The 22995-nt window shown below is 36.0% G+C and overlaps 1 protein-coding gene across 1 annotated transcript in view; it reads right to left on the reverse strand.

The window, feature by feature from the left end:
- Atg2 (Autophagy-related 2) overlaps positions 1-22995 on the reverse strand; it is a 616887-nt gene that overhangs the window by 379979 nt on the left and 213913 nt on the right. Inside the window, exon 20 of the mRNA XM_090407292.1 lies at positions 19940-20109. Coding sequence (XP_090263418.1) covers positions 19940-20109 — 170 coding nt within the window. The remainder of the gene's footprint in view (positions 1-19939; positions 20110-22995) is intronic.

Consider the following 22995-nt stretch of genomic DNA (forward strand, 5'->3'; position numbering starts at 1 on the left):
TTATTATTGTTTTTTTATTACCTTCCTCAACAATATCTAGTCCCTATTTTGTGGCCATTTTTTCATCATCATCATCAAATTCCTGCCATGTACCCTCAAGGGGTGTACAGGATATGATAGTACTACATGAAAAAAATTACATTATTAACTTCCTATCTACAATTTTCCTCCAAATCAGTCTGTTACTTGTCAAAACTCCAACATTATCAGATCTTATATTTCTATCGTCTAAGGCACTTTGTACCGTATCAATCCACCTATATCTTGGTCTTCCTCTGAGTTGTTTTGCTAATCTTTCATCACCCATTCTGTTTAAGTGACCATACCACCTGAGATTAGCTCTGCTAATGCATTCTTGGATGTTGACAATGTGAAGTTCTTTCCTAATATCCTCGTTTTTAATATGATATTGCCATTGATACCATCTATTCACGCCTATAATCTTTCTCAGGACTCTCATATCTGTGGTCTCTAGTCTTTGGTCAAGTGTTTTACTTCTAGCACAGCTCTCAGATCCATAAGTTAAAACTGGTTTGAACACTGTCTTGTATATAGCTAATTTAGTGTTAAGCCTAATTTCTCTCTTATTCCATATGAATTTATTCAATTGACTTCCTACCATACCAGCTTTGCTGATTCTGTTGTCTAGTTCTATATTTAATTTACCATCTTCAGTAAAAATCGTGCCTAAGTAGCTGAAATGCTTTACTTGTTCCACAGGTTCTCCATTCCAGTTGATATTTTCAATGATTCTGCCTATTTTCATTGTTTTTGTCTTTTTATTGCTGACCTTCATACCATATCTATTACAACAGCTATTCAATTTAGTCAGAGAATCTTGCAGACTTGTAGCGGATTTATTTAGACATATAACATCATCCGCATAAAGCAAAGAGCTGACATTAACATCTCCAATTTTGATATCAGGTTTAATACCACATTCCTTCATAATATGATCCATATAGATAATGAATAACAGAGGGGATAATGTACATCCTTGTCTCACACCAGATTTAACATTAAACCATCTTCCTGTACTTCCTTCAATTCTAACTGCTGACTCACAACTCAAATAAAGACGAAGTATTGCTTGATATAATACCCCATTGACACCATATAACTGTAGCGTATTGAATAGCTTCTCTCTTGGCACCTTGTCATATGCCTTTTCCAAATCGACAAAACTTAAATACAGATCTTTGTTATATTCCCATGCTTTCTCGACTATTTGTCATAAAGTGAAGATCTGATCCTGACAGCCTCTATTTGACCTGAATCCAGCTTGTTCTTCACCAAGCTTTTTTTCCAAAATTATTCTCAACTGTTTCTCAAGTATACTTGCATAGATCTTGCCAGGAACACTCAGTAGGGAAAAACCTCTGTAATTCTCACATTCAGTTTTATTTCCCTTTTTATATATGGGTACTATGAGAGCTCTACTCCCTTCATCGGGAATTCGTCCCTCTGTCCAGGCTTTCTGAACTATGCAATGCAGCCACTGTAAGACTCTTACACCACATACATCAGCATTTCTGGTCGAATATCATCTACTCCTGCTGCCTTTCCATATTTCAAGCCTTTGATGGCTTTTTCTACTTCAAGTATGGATATGTATTCCTGACTGCATGCCTGGTCAGTGTTTTTTACCACTGTGCTGTCATCACTGCTTGTTCCATTTAGCAGTTTTCAAAGTAATTACTCCATACTTCAAGGATATCTTGTTCTCCCGTTTTCATGTCACCTTTATCATCTCTAACTCCTTTTACAGCACTCTTTCCTCCATTCCAGCTTCTTCAACAACCTCCAGAATATTTTGCCATCTTCTTGATATTTATTTTCTATATTCTTGCCAAAGTCCTCCCATGACTTTTGTTTAGCTAGTTTTACACACTATTTAGCATTCTTGCATTTGTCTCTGTATTCTCTAAGAGCAAAAGCTGACTTATTTGACAGGAACTTTTGATATGCTTTCTTCTTTTCCTTCACTGCCTCTAACTTCCTGTGTCCACCAGGGAGTTCTGATTTTTTTATCCTTGCAGACAACCTCACCACATGCCTTTCTGGCAGAATCAATCAATCAATGTTTTCTTCAGAGTTTGCCACTGAATCTCCACGGTTTGATTCCTGTTCTCAAACTCTTTCATTTTTTCTTCAATAATCTCTGTGTATTTTAGTCTACAGTTCACATCTGAGAGCTGCTCAACTTTTATTCGCTTTAAAACTTTCTTACATGTTATTCTTTTCAATATGAAATTCAATTTTATCCTGCTTAAGACTAAATAGTGATTGCTTCTAATTTCAAATCCTCCGTACACTCTGGTGTCCTGCACCAGGGAGAAAACATCACTATCAACAATAACATAGTCAATGAGACTTTTCTTATTCCTAGCCTCTTCTCTCCATGTGAATTTGTGCACATTTTTATGTTGGAACATGGTGTTAGTAATAACCAGTCCATGTCTTGAGCAGAAATCCAACATATATTTGCCATTATTATTTGCTTTGCTCTTTTCTCCAAATTTTCCCAAAATATTTTTGTATGTCTCACAATCATTTCCTAATCTGCTATTTAGATCCCCAACAAGGACCAACTTTTCCTTTTTCATTGTGTCAGTTGCTCTTTCTAAAGCCTCAAAAAATTCCTCCACTTCTCCCTTAGTAGAACCTTCTGTGAGACCATAGGCACAAATAAATCTCATTGTCCAGTTCCCCATTCTCATATTTGCCCACATTACTCTACTTGAGACTGACTGCCATTCAAGAAGATTAGCCTCGTATTTTGTGTTGAATACTATGGCTACTCCTTCTTTTCCTTGATTGTCATTTCCTGAATATAACATTTTGTATTTATTGCTCAGAAAGATTTCACCAGTTTTTGTCTTTTTTGTTTCAGTCACCCCTATTATGTCGATCTGGTACTTATCTAATTCCTCAGCTAGCTCCATTTCTTTGCCATTCAGGCATCTTACGTTGATAGTACCGATCTTTAACTCTGATGATGTTGAGTTTGTTTTCAGATTTGTTCCAGTAGCTGACTTTTCGCTGTTCACCCTGGTTCCCTGGCAAAAACAATGGGGGCCTTGTTTAACCTGTCAATGCCCCAGCCGGCATGAAATTTTGTCATGTCATACCATCATTTTTTTTATTTTGGTTTAACCAATAAGAATACAATTTGGTCGGCTAAATCCCAAATTGCCAGCCCATCCTCATTCATTCAGTGTCCAAGTAGATATCCAACAGGGTGCACCACAAGAAGGTGAGGATTGGACATTAGGTCAGAAGCCCTGTTCGGTTCTCTGCATTCCGTTAAAGGCTATGTGGAGGTCTCCTCTCATTTATACAGCTTTGACCCTTAAGCACCTCGTGGCCATTTTTTAGATATTGTTAAATTCTATTGTTAGATATTGTGATATTAAAGGTTTCTTTAATATCACACATTTGTTTCGGATGTGTACAATGTCCCATAAAACATCTGTTGAAGCAGTCAACAGAACACTGAGGGATATCAGATCAGGTGATCGAAGAATGGGTGAAATTTGCAGGTGATTTTCGACAAAAACCCTGCCAGTCGTATCCTGCAGAACCAAGGCAGACAAAGTGAGTCCAAGGGAGGTCATATGTAGCATGTTGTTGAGTTAACAGTCCTGAGAATTTAATTATTTTTGTCGAGGATGATGAAACTTTTAATGTTTACAAAGAAGTGTTATAATGCTCACAATTCTAAACCATGACGAAAGCACAGCACCAAATACTCAAGCAAATCCCTGAAGTGAACCACTGGCAGTATATATTCACCTCAGTGAAGTGGGAGGGCTCAACTAGTTTATATATAATACAAGTGCAAAAGCTATATATACAGAGCAAATTTGTGACATACATATCTGCTTTATTTCACATTTCAGTAGATGTATAATTTATTTATACATGATACAAAAATTTCTGCCCAATATTATGGTGCACTTTGCCCATATACTACATTCTAGTTATTATATTACTAGAAGAATATCGACACTGTCAATATTCTTCCCATTCAACAACTGATACCATTATGCTGAAATCAGTGTCCTCCTCAGTTGGTCATAATTTCCTGCTTTGTAGTTCAGCATGTAACCTTTTCTGAATGGAACATTCATAAACTTAGTCAATTCCCAAGTGAGTACCACATTATCACCGTCGCCAACTGGAGGAAGAAGAGTTATATCTTTAACTGAAACATCCTCTGACACTATAATCAAATCTAATACTCTTTGACCTTGAGTTTCTTCTGTCACATGCTGTTTGAGAAAGTTGTCATGCAACAGCTCAATAAATTCAGTTTCATTCTTCTCATGAGATTTTACTGCTTTTCAATCAATGTTTGGATAATTAAACTCCCCCATTATGATTACTCTTTTTGTGCCCATCGTTATTTGGTGATGCATTTCTTCATCACTAGCAACCGATCCACCAGTTCTGTATCAACGCCCGACTATGTATTTGATCTTGTTAGATTCCACCTCATATCAGATGGCTTCAAACTCATTGCCACATGAAAAACTGTTACTAGTATTACAATCAGGTCTCAACTCTAACTGGATTTAAGTCATCTGATATCATTAGCAGCATGCCCATCCCCCTCCTCTCCTATTCTGTCTATCCTTCCTAAAAATAACGTACCCTTTACACTTGATACAAGTTAATATGTCTAATTCTGATAGAAAGGTCTCACTAATGCCTACAATAATCTGAAGGCTCAACATACTGACCAAGGCAACATACTCTACTCCTTTGTTTCTGATATACCTAGCTTCATGTGTAGACATAATAAACTACCTGCATATTCTTTTGTATATGAGGTGTGGCTATTAAATAATGAGACTGGTTGCAAAAATGTGATTTATTATTACAATTGTACAACTTAATTGTAGCCCCCCTCTATCTATACACTGTTGCATACAAATTTTCCCATTGTTGGAAGCAGTGCTGCAAGTCATTAGGTGTTATCTGCTTCAGTAGCGCTGCTGTTTTCTCCTTTACCTCATCCACTGACTGAAAATGGGTGCCCTTCAATACAGATTTCAACTTTGGAAAAAGGTAAAAGTCGCATGGAGCTAAGTCCGGTGAATAAGGTGAATGGTCCAACACTGGGATCTTCTTATCAGCCAGATACTGCTTTACAGACAGTGCACTGTGGGCTGGAGCATTGGAGCGTTGTTTTTCCACAGATTGGGTCTCTTAATTCTTCCTCACTCATTCTCTCAACTTGGCCAGAACCTCAAGGTAATAATGTTGGTTAACTGTCTGATCCTCTGGTACCCATTCAACCATTACCATGCCATTGATATAAAAAAATTGATCAGCATTGCCTTCAGTTTTGACTTGCTCATTCTTGCTTTTTTTTTTTTCATTCTCGGTAATGTGGGAGTTTTCCAGTGCATTGATTGTCTTTTGGTTTCTGGATTGTACTGGAAACTTCAGGTCTCATCACATGTGATGATCTTCTCCTGCAAGTCTGGCTCTGCTATCAGCCATTCCATGATGTCAGTGAAAATTTGTTTCTGGCTGTCTTTCTGTTGCTGACACAAGTTTTTGGGAACCAGTTTTGTGCAGACTTTGTTCATGTTCAATTGCTCATGCAAAATTTGTCATACAGTCTCCTTATCTTGGAGACTTTTAAATAACTTTAAGTAACTTTATTAAGTAACTTTTTCAAAGTTACAAAATGGCATTTTTGTAAGTTTGAAAATTCTTACAGCTATTTCATTGTTTTAATACATGTGTATGGGCGATTTTTCAGCAACAGATGGTCTGGCACCTCCTTTAGTCTTGACAACATTATAAGAGTGTACTTGAAATTCTGCAACCATCTGACTAGTTAATTGGTGTTGCTTGTATGCATGCTTGCTTGCTTAATTATTTACATTTGCACCTGATAGTGATTTCTTGATTTTGATGACCCTTAGTGAGTGTGTAGGGAAAACAATAATAATAATAAATAAATAAATAAAAATCACAATAAAATGTGAGTAAGAAAAAAGCAAGGAAAAAATTATTTTGCTTACATTTAGTCTTAGCTAGGGCTTATAAGCAAGGGTCAGTTCACAGTGATGGCGGTAGTAATGGTAAACATAAACACAAATCCATACCCACCATTGCACTGCATCATTTATACTAATACATTTCATTTAATAACTTAATTCACATTTCATTTACATTTAATACTTTTTCAAATAAATGTTTAGCTGTCCATGGTGTTTTAGAGGCATGTGAGAGCTTTAATTCATGGATCAGAGGCATACTAATGAATTATTATTACATGATCTCATTGGTCCGGCAAAATGACTAATCCGAAAAGGCTCTTTGCATCCAAGGGTACCGGAAAATTGGTGGTGCACTTGTACATGTTAGTCATGGCTGCAAATAGCTAATTTGGAATGTTTAACTTCTTTAGTATGATCCACAGTCTGTTCCTTATGACGTTGTCAAATGTTTTTAGGTAATCTACAAATGTTGTATGTTGCTATGTTGAATTCACAGCACTTTTCCATGAGGACTTTTACAAAAGCTGGGTGTCAATGCACGATAAAGTTGATCTTCTATATATAATTTGAGTTTTGAAGCTAATATTTGCACATATAACTTATAAACAAGTATTTAGGAGATTTATTTCTATATAGTTTTCCAAGTCTGAGTCTATATCTAGTTCTACTGCATTTTTACATATTGGAATGATAATGGCTTTGTTCCAATGTTTTGGTATTTTTCCTTGCTGCTAGACCTTGTTAAATAATTTTTGAAGTCATCTGATGAATGCTTGTACATTGGTAAGTTCTATATTTATTCTATATTCTCCAGGAGATTTTCCTGATTTACTTTGATATACTGCTTGAGATTTCTTTTAATGTTGTTGCATTCGTTGTATAATATAGTTAGTATTTGACAAAATATCAGCCTTAGTTTCATTACTATCATTCCATAAGTTTTAAAAGTCTAGCCCAAACACTCGTTAATTATTTCAAGTTTAACTTTTTCTTTTACCATCTTATTCATGGTTTTAGGATTTTTTTAAAATTTTTTTTATGTATTTGATCTCTTCATTGATTATGAACTCAACTGCATAGTTCAGAAGGCCTGGACAAAGGGACATATTCCAGATGATTGGAGTAGAGCTCTCATAGTAACCCCATCTATAAAAAGAGAAATAAAACTGAATGCGAGAAATACAAAAGGTATTTCCCTACAGAGTGTTCCTGGAGATTTATGCAAGTATACCTGAGAAACGGTTTAGAGAAATTGTGGAAGGGAAGCTTGGTGAAGAACAAGCTGGATCAGACCAAATAGAGGCTGTCAGGATCAGATTTTCACTTTAAGACAAATAGTTGAGAAATCATGGAAATATAACAAAGTTCTGTATTTAAGTTTTGTACACCTGCAAAAGGCATATGACAAGGTGCCAAGAGAAAAGCTATTCAAAAGGCTACACTTATATGGTGTCCATGGGGAATTATATCAAGCAATACTTAGTCTTTATTTGAGTTGTAAGTCAGCAGTTAGAATTGAAGTACAGAAAGATGGTTAATGTTAAATCTGGTGTCAGACAAGGATGTACATTATCCCCTCTGTTATTCATTATCTATATGGATCACATTATGAAAGAAAGTGGTATTAAACCTGATATCAAAACTGGAGACGTTAATCTCAGATCTTTTCTTTATGCAGATAATGTTATACTTTTAAATAAATCCAGTATAAGTCTGCAAGATTCCCTGACTAAAGTGAATAACTGTTGTAATAGATATGGTATGAAGATCAGCATTAAAATGACAAAAACAATGAAAATAGGCAGAAACATTGACAATATCAACTGCATTGTAAATGGAGAACCTATAGAACAAGTAAAACATTTCAGCTACTTACGCATGATTTTTCATGAAGATGTTAAATTAAATATGAAAATGGGCAATAGAATCAACAAAGCTGGTATGGTAGGAAGTCAACTGAATAAATTTATATGGAGTTTTGACTAATTTTTTCTCTTATTCCATATAAATTTATTCAGTTGACTTCCTACATACCAGCTTTGTTGATTCTATTGCCCATTTTCATAAGTAAACATTAGTTGTATACAAGACAGTGTACAAACCAATGTTTACTTATGGATCTGAGAGCTGAGTTAGAAATAAACACTTGATCAAAGACTATATGAGAGTTCTGGGAAAGGTTAGTGAACAGTTAGTGAACAAATGAGGATATTAAGAAAGAATTTGTCATTGTTAGCATTTAGGAATGTGTTAGTAGAGCTAATCTGAGGTGGTATGGTCACTTAAGCAAAATGGGAGAGAAAAGATTAGAAAAACAAGTATTCTTTACCAGGTTGGCAGGGAAAAGACCCAGAAGAAGACCAATATGTAGATGGATTGATACAGTAGAAAGTGCCTTAAAAGACAGAAACATAAAATCTGATAATATTGGAATGTCGACAGATAACAGATTAATCTGGATGAAAATTGTTCATAGGACGTTTGTAATGATGCAATTTTCATGTAGTACTACCATAATATCCTATACATCCCCTGAGGTACATATCAGGAATTTGATGATGAAGAAATCTTGGGAAATTTAACACAACCATATTTATTAAGACTAGGCTGGTTTTTAAATCTGCTACTGATTCTAAAAAGTCTTTGAAGCTTGTATTTACATATTTACTGTGATAGAGCTAACAGTTTTCTTCTATCTGATTCAGTGCAAGGCATACAGCACAAGTAGAGGACACCCCTCATAAAATTTAATCTTTATGCAGTCTAATTTCATTTCTTCCACTTATTGTTTCTTGTGTGTGTTATAACAATTTTAATACTGTATTGCTGAAGGGTGTCTCTGTTACAGAGACGAAATATTAAAATGATTAAACCTGCTGTTCAATTCTTTCTCTCTTTGCTGTAGTTAATTCTAATTAAATTGTATTATGATTATGAGAGATTATGGGACATACAGGATAGCCAGGTTTATTTATTTTTTTTATGCCCAAAAATAGTGGAAGGCAGAAAAAGCATGGTGGGAATTAAGCAAAAAAAAAGTTACTTTGCTTACATTTAACCCTCAACTGTTTCCACAGCAACATGCAGGAGATACATGAAATGTCAAAGATGGCTGTAGAGTGGCATTGAACACTGAACTATAGTTGAACTCTGCCATAAGAATATATACATTATCACATTCCAATTTTGCTATGAAATTATCCCATGTTTCTTTTTTTTTTTTTTGCATGTTTTTTTTTATATTGCTCTTTTCTGTTTATAATTAATTCCTGCAAGTTATAACATGTGGAGAAATCTCTAAGTTTATATCCAGTTCTATTGCATGTAGCTTCACTATTTGTTCCCATATTTGTACCAAGTGGAATGTTCCCTACTTGAGCATTGAAATCTCCCATTATTAACAGATAGTCATTCAGGTTTGTGGTTTTATTTTATCTTTCAATTTTTTTTGAATCTGAATAGAAGGCATTATTATATTACATTATTATACTTGCTCTCGAGCAAAAGATACCAGTAACAGTCAGAAAGCTATAACTTATTTGTACTCTTATGTTGTTGGAAGTTTTTCCACTTGGTTATACTATAAATTAAAGATACCAAGAAAGTATATACTTGGTTTAATCCTTTATCCAAGTTTAAACAAACAAGTTTGCACCTGAACTATTTTCAGGACTGGGTCTGGCTCCCACTGATGATTCCTTAATAAAGGTCGAAACCGATCTGAGTAGCGACCCTTCCCATAATGTATAGCATTATACATGTCTGCAAGGAGATGTGCTTTGCATTATGGGATACTAAGGCAAGCGATGTGAAGTCATTAGCTTCTTTATATAAGTTGCCACAGTCTGAAAATAGTTCAGATGCAAACTTGTTTGCTTACACTTGGATAAAGGATTAAACCAAGTATATAATTTCTTGGTATCTTTAATTTATTTGTACCCTTAGTTCTAGAATTCTGTAGCTCCTTTTGCCTGATTTCGAGGCTTCTCGAAGTCTGTCCGATGTAATTAGAGCCACATGAGCATGGAATATTATAGACTCCAGCATATTTGTAGAAAGGATGGTTGTCTTTTGGAGATCTTAGTAGTTTACGAATAGCATCTATAGGTTGAAATGCTACTCTTATTTTGTGTTGTTTGAGGAGATTGGAGCACATTGGCTATGTCAAAAACAACAGACAGGACATTTCTGGGCTATCGTCTCATTTCTCCACAACTAACCATGTCATCGAGTTGGACAAAAGCTGTTCCCCCTACTTAGAGGAAGATTACCATTCAAGAATGTTCAAAGAAGCAGCCACAGTCGCCCGTTCTACTGTGAACCTTAACAGAAATCAAGGCCTAATACTGCCAGAGATATGGAAAACCCTAATCAGAGCCTTAAAAACGGAAGAAATGAACTTTAATACAAACTACAGAAGGTTCCTCAGCAACAGCTAGCTGATCTTGTACACGCGATATGTGTTTCACTCACGTTCGATACTATTTCATTTGTAATTATTCTAGTCAGTTTTATTCTTGTCAGTTTTGCAGTTACGCATAATTGTGAGAGTGTTTAAACCTATATGTTAGTGCCCTGAAGAAGCCAACAGATAAGTGTGGCGAAACTAGTTGGTCCAGTTAATTAATAAAATATTGATCAACACTTGATCGGTTAACCAAATATTATTATTTACTATTTATGATCAAGAAAACAACCTTCATGATGAATAGAGTCAATGGAGATACGAAAATCAAGGTACGCGGTTTTGAAATCCTAAAATGTAAAAAGGCAAGGTTACTAATCCATCTCTCTTTTTTAAAACGTTGCCGTGATAACTGCATAATTCCTAAGTTTTTACATCTTAAACCTCTTTTCAATACTAGACAAGCTAAAAATATTTATTTCAAGACATCGATGCTCCTCATTCGTGAAAGGTTACATCACACAAGATTTGTGCTTAGTCAAATTGACTCACAATGTTATGAACTGTTCATGGATCTATCCAGCTCTTTAGATGAGGAAATTTGGCAAGTGTTAGATAAAATGATCAACACCAGTTTCACCAAAGCTTTTAACAAAAGCAGACAGACCCAGATTAAAAAATTTAACCACCTCTATACCACCCACAATGAGTCTAAACCTTCTCTACCAGACAACCAAGTTATTCTTAATTTTTCAAACCACATCTTAAAGAAACCTGAAATTGACATTCTCAAAAAGGGTTTCAACTATGCAATAGCTCCACAACAGATTCCCAAGATAGATTTCATCTGTAGTCTAGAAAAAGGAATCTCATTATTACCGCCTCACACAGCAAATGATCTAAGATTAAAAAGTTGCATAATACTTTCCGCGCCCTATTCCACAAAACAAAACTTCTCATCACTGGATAAAAGAACTATTCGTGATTTAAAAAACAACAAAGACATCACAGTACTTAAAGCAGATAAAGGAAACAGTACTGTGATACTGAACTCAAAGGACTATGAAGACAAAGTTAACCATCTACTTTCTGACTTGTCTGTTTACCGTCTTTTAACAAAAGATCCAACATTAAAAAATCACAATGATACCAACGAATTACTACGCAATTTATCTAACTGGCCAACAGGCTTGATTAAAAAACTAAAATCGATGCATCCTTTAACTCTGAGACTCTATGGAGTTCCAAAAGTGCACAAAGAGGGTATTCCTTTACGCCCAATCGTTGATGCAATCAACTCACCCACCTACTTATTGTCAAAACATCTCTCGAAACTCCTACAGCAATACATCCACAACTCAGAGAGTTACATCAAAAACTCTGGACATTTCGTAGAAAAGCTAAAAAACATCAAGATATCGGATAATGATCTTCTAGCCAGCTTAGATGTCACCTCTCTCTTTACAAACGTTCCTGTAGTAAAGGTCATTGACATCTTAAGTGCCTTATTCCCACAAGATATAACCGTATTGTTTGCTCACTGCCTAAACTCCAATTATTTTTCTTGGAAAAATAAAATCTATCAACAGTTAACAGGCTTGGCAATGGGAAGCCCACTCTCACCCTCATATGCTGACCTCTTTATGGAAGACTTAGAAAACAAAATCCTATCACAAATTTTTCCTAGACCTAAAATTTGGTTTAGATACGTGGACGATATCTTCATCATATGGAACAACAACAAAGATGACATATATGATTTTCTCAAAAAGATCAACACTTTCCATCATTCTATTAAATTCACTCTGGAACTTGAAAGAGAAAAACAACTTCCGTTTTTAGACATCTTAATCAAAAAACAAACTGATGGCAGTTTAAATCTATCAGTCTACAGAAAACCGACCAATACAGGTCGCTACCTACATTTTAACTCCTCTCACCACATATCACATAAACTCAGCATTATACACATGTTAAAGAAAAGAGCTATTTGCATCTCAACGGACAACAAGACCCTTCAAGATGAGTTAAAATTTATTTCCAACAATCTGTACTTGAATGGCTATCCAAGAAGACTAGTCAATAAAATCCTTTTCTCTGAACCACCACAAAGAGAACAAGAAGAGATTCAATATATAAAAACGATAGCAATTCCGTATGTAAGTGGCATCTCCAACAAGCTCGCCAATCTCCTCAAACAACACAAAATAAGAGTAGCATTTCAACCTATAGATACTATTCGTAAACTACTAAGATCTCCAAAAGACAACCATCCTTTCTACAAATATGCTGGAGTCTATAATATTCCATGCTCATGTGGCTCTAATTACATCGGACAGACTTCGAGAAGCCTCGAAATCAGGCAAAAGGAGCACATTGGCTATGTCAAAAACAACAGACAGGACATTTCTGGGCTATCGTCTCATTTCTCCACAACTAACCATGTCATCGAGTGGGACAAAAGCTGTTCCCCCTACTTAGAGGAAGATTACCATTCAAGAATGTTCAAAGAAGCAACCACAGTCGCCCGTTCTACTGTGAACCTTAACAGAAATCAAGGCCTAATACTGCCAGAGATATGGAAAACCCTAATCAGAGCCTTAAAAACAGAAGAAATGAACTTTAATACAAACTACAGAGGGTTTCTCAGCAACAGCTAGCTGATCTTGTACACGCGATATGTGTTTCACTCACGTTCGATACTATTTCATTTGTAATTATTCTAGTCAGTTTTATTCTTGTCAGTTTTGCAGTTACGCATAATTGTGAGAGTGTTTAAACCTATATGTTAGTGCCCTGAAGAAGCCAACAGATAAGTGTGGCGAAACTAGTTGGTCCAGTTAATTAATAAAATATTGATCAACACTTGATCGGTTAACCAAATATTATTATTTACTATAGGCAAATTAGTTTAGCTAGTGAAAAAAGTGTTATAATAATGGGAGATTTCAATTTTCAAAATATAAATTGGAAAGAATAAATTGCTTATGGGAGAAAGGAAAAAGATTTTCTTTAATTCTTAAGGGATCACTATCTCATACAGTTGAAGATGGAAGGAACATGTGGGCAAAATGTACTGGATTTAGTGATAATGTCGGATAACGTATTGTTAACAACATATCAACATTGCCACCAGTTGGTGATGGTGATCATATAGTCCTGAGCTGGGAGGTGCGAAAGCATGCAGAGACACCAGATTAAAAGGGCAGGAGATTATGGAAAACTCAGAAAACAACTTTAGGAGTTCTATGGGAAAAAGAACTTGAAGGAAAAGATATTAATATGGCATGGATTATAGTTAAGAAGTATTTGATGATGGCAATAACAGACTGTGTGCATAAATCAAAAAGGATTAACAAAATAGGTGTTAAATGGATAAAGAGCAAAATTAAGTAGGAAATGCAGAAGAAGAGAAGATTATGGAGAAAATATAAACTCAGAAGATGCGAATAGTTGCATGGATCTATAACATGCAGGCAAGAAGAGGACAAGTGCAACAAGGCATAATTAGAGTATGAGAGGAGACTAGCAAAACAGATTAAGAAAAATCCCAGAGTTTTTCTGTTATGAGCTGATTACAAGAAAATAGCTCTGCTCGATAGATATTGCACAAGAGGGACCAAGGAAGAAGTTATTGTGGAGTTGTTGAGTGATCATTTTGCTAAGATTTTTCATACTGATGGTAATGATACTATTCTAAGGAAACAGGAAGCTGAGGAATCAATACTTCAATCTAGTTCCTTGAAGGTGAATGAAGCAGATATCTATGATTGTTTAAGTCATCTTGATGTGAATAAGGCTATTGGACTAGATGGAATTTCACCATGTGTTATGAAAGAATGCACTAAGGAACTGACATCAGTTGACTCAGCTGTTTAATGAGAGTCTAGTGTCCTCAACAATACCTGATGAGCAGGAAGTTGGTAAGATTGTTCCACTGCATAAAGGTGGAGGCAAAACAGATGTTTCAAATTACAGACCAGTTTGCATTTCTGAAGTGGTTGTTAAGATTTTGGAGAGATTGGTTAGGAAAAGAATACAGGATTGGATGGAAAAGATTCTGTATAGAGGTCAACATGGATTTGTTAAAGGGAGGTCTTGATTTACAAATTTACTTACATTTATGTCCGTGTGGTTAGCGTAGTAGCTATGCGGTTTGCAACCATATGCCTGGGAAAAGAGTGTCCTGGGTTCAATTCCCCTTGCCAGTGTGAGGAGCTTAAGGATCTTTCTCAGACATAGCCAAGTTAGCCGGTCTTGGGCATGGATAGCAGTGTTTTTCTCCCCAGTTTATCTGGGGGTTTTCCTCCTGCAAGCAGGCAAACTGGTCCCATGAACACACGAGATACAGCCATAGGATATATCATGAGGCATAGGGCTAGTCACCTTATCCTAAGGATGGGTACGACTTAGAAAAGCTCAAGTCAGCTCTGTAACAGGCCAGTATGCCTAATACATTGTAGGGAGAAGAAGACTTACATTTTACACAGTTCTGGATAGGGGAGTTCATATACAGTTATACTTCTGGATTTTATAACACAAAATAAACTGGTGTAAGTTATGACAAATGGGATTGGAAAATCAGTTGGTTGGCTGATTGGATAGTAAACTGGTGCCTCTATACAACCACCATCAAACAGGTGTGTAGAGTCACCATGTTTCTGAGGAGGAGAGTTACCAGTGAAATCCCACAGGGGTCTGTTCTGGGGCTACTGCTGTTCAATTTGTTTGTTAATGATATTGCAAGTGGTCTGCAAGCTGATATTTGGCTGTTTGCAGATGGTGACTTTTCTGCTGGGAAAAGTTATTAGGAATGATGCAGATGTACTGGTGCTTCAGAGCAATTTGAATGAAGTGGTAATGTGGGCAGACAAGTGGGGATGTCAATTTAACACCAGTAAATGTAAAGTTTGGCACTTTGGGTCTTAAAAAAGTAAAGATGCGTATCATATTGGAGATAATGTATTACAGGTGGTGGAGGAAGCATGTGATCTTGGGATACTGATGGATAAAGAATTGAAGTTCAAGGAACATATTGCAAAAATAATAAAAACAGCAGAAAGAAATGCCATTACTAAGAACACTGACAAGTAGAGATAAGGATGTGGTCATTCCGCTGTACAAGGCTTTGATTAAACCACATCTGGACTTTTTTTAGACCACAACTGCACATTGATTTGGTCACCTGTGTTCCTAGGCGCGAAGCAAGTTCTGGAGAAAGTTCAGATACGAATAACAAAAGCAATATCAGGATTGCAGAATACTGACGGTGAAGTCAAGTTGAGAGAATGTAAATTACAGATGCTAGTCAATAGGCAGAAGAGGGGGTGACACATATAAATTGCTAAGGGGTGTTTATCAAATAGATACCAGGATATTTTTCAAAGGGTTGTGGGAGGGAAGAGGATAGAAACAAGAGGTCATTCTTGGAAGTTGTATAAAAGTATGATGCATAAGAGAGTGCAGCATGACTTTTTTGCATAGAGAGTGGTTGATGAGTGGAATTTATTGTCAAATGAGATGGTGAGTACGTAAACATTGAACCAATTTAAGACAAGTTATGGTAAACATTATCTCTGTTAGAATGCATCTTACTACTGCCTCTCTCAATGAATCTTGACTCCAGGAGGTGTTTGTATAATAAAAATAATATATAGATACTATATTACTGCTAATTTTTGTGCAATGAATTACCCCCACCCCAATGTTTTCTGTTTCCTTGAGGTCATAATAAATCATAACCTTAAAGGAAGAGAAAATATATATAAGGAAAATGAGAGGTTTTGTTTTCAGAGTAAGCTCTCCAATTTCTGTTCCTACTACCTTCCTTGTATGTAGTGTGGGTGTAAGGCCTTTCAAAGGTATGGACCAAATACAATGTATGGTCCCCAGACCCTCCCTGTCTGAACGTACCACAGTAAAATGGTTCTGCAGGCCAGATTATAGGTGGCATATGAGATCAAACCTGATGGTAGTGAATGAGGCTTCCCAAACAGCTAGCAAATAATAATGTTGCCACTTACTCAGCCATCCTTAGAACTAATCCAAGCTAAATTTCCTCCCGATATCACAGCCCTATTTCAGTTCACAATGAACTCAGGCTATTTTGTTTGGCAAGGAAAATTCTACAAACAAATAGAGGGGACAGCCATGGGTTCTCCACTCCCACCCTTGGCCAACTTTTATATGGAGACTTTGGAAGAGAAAGCCTTAAACTCTGCCCCACAAAAACCAACCGTTTGGCTTTGCTACGTAGATGATGTATTCACTATATGTGTTCACTTTGTTAAGAAGGAGAGGATGCACTCCTCTCCTTCTTAACACACTTAAACAACCAACACCCCAGAATCAAATTCACCCTGGAAGAGGAAAAAACAACTGCATTCCTTTCTTAGACACACTAGTCACCTGCCAGCCTGATGGAACCTTGGTTTTCTCAGTATATAGAAAACCCACCCATACAGGCAGATACATTCACCAACAATCCCACCACCCCTCCTCACAACAATATGGAGTCATTAAGACACTACGCAACAGGGATAAACTTATCTGCTCAAATGACAATGCCCTAACCACAGAACTAAACCACATTCTCAACACTTTCTCAGCCAATGGCTACCTCCCCCCAAAAAAAATCCAAAAAATATTGAAACCAGTAAACCACAACGCCCCCTCCCCCTCTCTCACAACAATGATTACTCTAAATCCATCACCATACCCTATATCTGAGGCACCTCAGAAAAAATCACAAAAATCCTAAAAAAACATGACTTGACTTCTTGTTACAGACCATATAAAAAAGTGGCATCCCTTATCTGCTCTACTAAAGACCAACCTCCCCCCCAGACCTACCTGTATACCAGGTCCCCTGCAGCTGTAAGCTGTCCTATTTTGGCCAAACAGGCAAGACAGCAAATATCAGAATTTTGTAACACAAGGACTACATCCGTTTTCACCAATACAGCCACTCTGGTCTTGTTGACCATGTGCTGAATACCTGCCATAGAATACGGTGGAAGAAAGCCAGGATAATACACTGTAGCAAATACAAATATGAAAGGCTTTTCATGGAACCAGCTTCAGCCCAAAGAAATGATCAAAACCTCAACAAATTTGGCTGCATGAGACTGCCTCAAATTTGGGAAACCTACATCAGAAGACCTTCAGCCCAATCGCCCAAGAATACCAACATTGCCCGCTAGAGGGCACCATCAGGACTTTAGGAGAAATAATAGCTTCTTACTTCTTCCTCACTTACTGTTTTGTTGTGCCTGCGTGCACGTGTCTTGTACTTAAGTTCTTGAAAATGGCTACGTGACGTTGCCGAAATATTGAAGTATATTAAAATTTATTTTAATGTATATCCTAGTACATTGCAATTTCCTTAAATTATATAGTGAAAATTACTCAGTCATACTGTGCCTTCACAGAGTCATCCAAGTATGGTGGCATGAAAGATTCATTGTCAAGACAGGAGATGGCTTTTCTCTGTATGGGAGGCATATTTACAAATCCTATATCTCTCTCTGTATGTCTCTTCTCTTTATCTAACTCCTCTCATCAACAATACAATAGTTTTTTCATAGAACACAAAAAAAAAATCATCTAAAAGAAACAATCCAAAAAAACCACATGAATCCCATGTCAAACAATGCCAAACTGAGAGAATCTCTCTGTCTAAGCTGTTCCAGCTCATGGAGCTTTCAGTGTATTCATTCCTCTACAAATTCAGATAATTACTTTTAATCTTTTTGAAAACTTAATTTTTCTGCAGTCCAAACAGTGATATCATTTTCAGTGGAGATTTCAACATCAAATGAAACAGTTTCCCTTCTCATTTCCATCAAGGTTAGGAATATTGAGGTATATGCTGTCAGCAATGATATAACAGAATCAAACCATGTACCCAAAATACTCCTCATTATCCTGTCCATATCTAACAGCTTCCCTTTTCAAATATACCACGGATGTCAGTTCTCTTGGAAACTTTTCCAAGTTTCCTTCACTATGTAACATCCTTTGCCCAACTATTCTGTTTTGTGTCCTTTGCCATTATGATGATGATGCTAAATAAAATTAGTTTTATGATTTTACTCATCTTTTTTATGGTCAAATTGCTGTTTCCATTCTCCTGATCCCAACATCTGAATATATAACAAATAATTCCAAATGGACTGAAGACTTTACTGCTCTTTCACTCCAAATCCATAACCCTACTTCTTTAACAAGTGTGCCAAGGCATTCCAAGGACAAAATTAACAATAAAACAAGTAACTTAAAGACAAAACTACAGCTTAAAACTCAGTGTACACTGCAGCTCACAATGACTGGGGGGGGGGGGGGGATCTGTTTTTTTTTAAAGAAAAGAATGCAGGAAACTTTCCCCTGCTCAAATGACAGGAGAAAAGTTTCTGCCCTTCCACATTTCACTCATCCTGAGAATACAACTGCAACATTATCCAAATACCCATGTAATAATTTTTCTCCTCCAACTTCTGCATAATGACCACAACAAATAACTCCTATACCCAGTGGCATATTTAGGTATTTCCTGCCCCTAGGCCTGCAGAAAATGCCCCCTCCATATTTATTGAACATGTTGATTTACATGCATAACCTATTTATATCGTAAATTTGTAATATAAATATAATTACAAAAATAAGAGCCCAGAAATTTCCGCCACCCCTCAAAATTTGCCGCTCTAGGCCCGGGCCTATACCAAAACATTTCACTACCTGTCTTCTGATTTTTCACCAGAAATACGTTAGACAAATCCTGAATAGCTTAGACACAAATGAGTAATTTGGTCCTGATAGTATTTCTCTGATTGTGCTCATATATATATTAACGTATATCCTACGTTGCTGTTAATTTTTTTCTATTTCTCTGCATCTATATTAAGAGGAAAGGTTAGCAGAAAATGTTTGATTTTTCAGTCTATTTCCATTTCTTTAATCCTGAAAAGCACACAAAATAGTCCAAAACTAGTAGACCTAATAAATCCAAACATCAGTTTCTCTTATCTTCTTTTTTTCTTTTTTTTTTTTTTTGTATATGATTATTAAAATATCAGATGCATCACTTGTGTCAAACTATCTCTTAACATATCAACAAGCAAATGAAAATTTCAGATTTTATGTCAAAAATAAACTTCGTTATTTAATTTTTTAAAAAAATAAAAAATAAAAAAATTCAAAATGCTTAACTGTGTCCATGCAAATTTCCCAATGTTTAATCCAAAATTAAGATCAATTCCATGACTAATTTTACTAGTTATTTTAAAACACCAATTTCATTAAATTCCATCTAGAATGAGGTTATTATTTTGCATTTTGTCCCTGCAAATGGTCTAATACAAACTAAGATTGATATCATAACAAAATTTCGCAAAATGAACATTTAAAAAAAGTCGCCTATTTTTTTTTTTATTTTTCATTTAATAAGCATTTTAATAGCAGAATTAATTACATAAACAGAAAAAAATTATCACAAAATAAATTTAACTTAACATACCATATTGCAGACCAGATTTACACATGGAGAAAGTCTGAAAATTGCTACTTTCCTTCATCATCTGACTAGCTAGATCCAACCCAGAAGATTGATTTCTCACAGAAAGAGAATCTTGTGATCGGATTAATCGAGGTGCTGTTGGTTCCCAGAGAACTAGGTCTGTAGACAACCTTATATGAAGTAAAACACATCATTTGAATGTATGTTACTTATTAAAATATCAATTATTAGCTATAGGCTAATAATATGCTAGCATTCAAATCAATGTAAAAACATTTGATTAATTTTCAGGTAGAAAAAAAAGTTCAGAGAATAATTATATTTTCCAATTCATACTAGAAGTTTGTTTCTGTAAATAAACTAGTCACTTGATATCAGGTTAGCAACTGCTGGATACTAGCCTCATCAAGTGAACAGATGGCATAGATTACTTATTTGTAGTGTGTGTGTGTGCGCGCGTGCACACACACACTAGAATGTATGGCTGATATTAAATCATTCACGTGAATTACTGAATTATCAGGTTTGTTAAGAAAACAATAATTATATAATATAATGATTATATTTTCTATCTATACAGATTCATTATACTGATTATAAGAAAGTGCAGGAAAAAAATTTTAATTGCCTACAAAAGGGATATAAACCAAGTGTAAGCATAAAATCCACAGCAGTGAGGAAATGCCAACAAACCTTCTGCTAAGGAGTGATCAAGTTAATGACCTATTAAGGCTCTGAATTTGGATATGGATTAAACACTGAAATCTTTCTGAAAGAGACCATGGTTGCATATCTCTTGGGCTGCCCAACCAAGGCAAACTAATAGGATAATTAACATCACAGCTGATAACTAATTAGGAACAGAGATCACAGAAAGAGCATTCCACAGAAGCACTCCAGAAACAGTGGAGTGCAGATACTTGCACTCCACTGCTTCTCGCAGCATTGTTAAGCTCTAAATGCATCAGACCAGTTAAGATGAAGCTGAACAGATTTGGAAGAGATGTTATTGTCCTATTCTTGTGATTAGGGGGATAATTTTGCTGGGCCCAAAAACAAATGAAAAAAAAAAAAATTACTAGGAACTTCATACTACTGAATAAATTTTTTTTTTTTTTTTGGTTTGATGTCCTCTCTCAAAAGATTTCAGAAATACACACTGAAGAATAAAAATCTTTTTCTGTAGAGAACAAGATGAAAAAAGGAGATATTCAGAAGAGTAGCACTCAATTCATATGCTTGGGATATCAAAAAAAAGAAATCAGCTAACACCTTTTTATTCCCGTATGTAGGGAGTAGGCGAGGCCATTTTAGCCCTATCTAACTTTTGGAGACTGAGTGGGCAGTTCAATCTCCACTGGTACCCAATCAGAGAAAGCTGGCCCAAGGCTATCACTAATTAAGCGGCACACAATGAAGAGAGATGGCTCAACAAGTGCCGCCATCTCGTGGTCCCCAACCCTAACACTCGTATTTAATGTCTGATATAATGTGGGTTTTACGGTCGATTTTCTTGAGTTTACGGGACGATAAACCAGAGTTTCCGGGAGAAAAAACTCGCTTGCCTGTGCCAGAGATCGGCTCACTCTGGAACCGGTCGAAAAAAGCCGCCACATCCACTGAGCTACACAGGCTCTAAAAGCTTGGGATATTAGGATGGAAAATATCAGCCGAGTGCAAGACTGTTATTTTATAGAAATAGCTAGCACTGATCTAACAGTTAATGATAGGCGGTTAATGATAATAATTTGTTATACTTTTCTGTGGAAATCCAACACTGAGGAGGGTTTTCATATAAAATCACACCATCACCCATTCCAAGGTAAACTAATAGGATAATTAACATTACAGCTAATGACTAATTAGGAGCAGAGATCACAGAGTGAATATGGCACGTTCAAACACTTACACACTAAGCCAAGGTTACTCTTTCAAATAATACAGTCATCGTCACTGAACTCAGGTACCTTTCATTTTTTTTTTTTTTTTTTTTTTTTTTTTTTTTTTGGCAATAGCTACATTAGCTATAAAACAGGTAAAGCACTGTACACGAGGGTGGTCTGAAAAGTTCTCGGCCTCGACCATAGATGGCAACGCTATCAGCAAGATTTTTTTTTTTTTTTTTTTCTAAGTTGGTACATCTATCATAAGCATTCATTTGAAACTGCAAGTCATTCTATCATGTAGTTTATTTCATACAGCTTTCTGAAGCAAAAGTGTTGTCTGTATTATCCCTTGAAATGGATAAAATTTTGAATATCATGTGGTTATAAAATTCTTTCTAAAACAAGCTTTAACACCAAGAAATTTATTTCATAAACGTTTATGGGCACCCTTCTGCTTCGTTTTCAACAATTAAGAAATGGGCTGCCAAGTTTAAATGTGGCTGTACCAGTCTTGAAGACGATCCACATGACGGACGTCCAAAAAGTGTAACAACATCAGAAATCATTGATCAAGTGTACAATATGGTATTGGATGACTGGCAAGTCCAAGTGTTTGAAATTGATGAGACCATAGACATTTCAAAAGAATGTGTAGGATATATTTTGCATGAAGAATTGCATATGAAAAAGCTTTGTGCAAGATGGGTGTCGTGCTTGCTCACAGCAGATCAAAAACACACCTGCATGAAAATCTCTGAACAGTGCTTGGAGCGTTTTAACAAGAATAAAACTGATTTTGTGTGTTGATTTATTACTATGGATGAGACTTGGATTCACCATTACCAAAAGAATTCAAACAGCAGTCAAAACTGTGGACAGAAGCCGGTTGTTTAGCGCCAAAGAAGACAGAGTTCGTTCCATCAGCAGGAAAGGTCATGGAATCGGTGTTTTGGGATGCTAAATATTATTCTGATCTTTTAACCAGACTAAATGAAAAAATTCGTGACAAAAGACCCGGTTTGCAGAGGAAAAAATCATCTTTCATCAGGACAATGCACCTGCCCAAAAAAAGTGTTTTGGCAATGGGAAAATTAGGGGATCTGCACTATGAATTGTTGGAACATCCACCCTATTCCCCCAGATTTGACTCCCTCTGACTTCTATCTCTTC

The sequence above is a fragment of the Typopeltis vanoorti genome, chromosome 17 (genome assembly GCF_054136105.1).
Source record: "Typopeltis vanoorti isolate ZY-2024b chromosome 17, IOZ_Tvanoo_1.0, whole genome shotgun sequence".
NCBI lineage: Eukaryota > Metazoa > Arthropoda > Arachnida > Uropygi > Thelyphonidae > Typopeltis > Typopeltis vanoorti.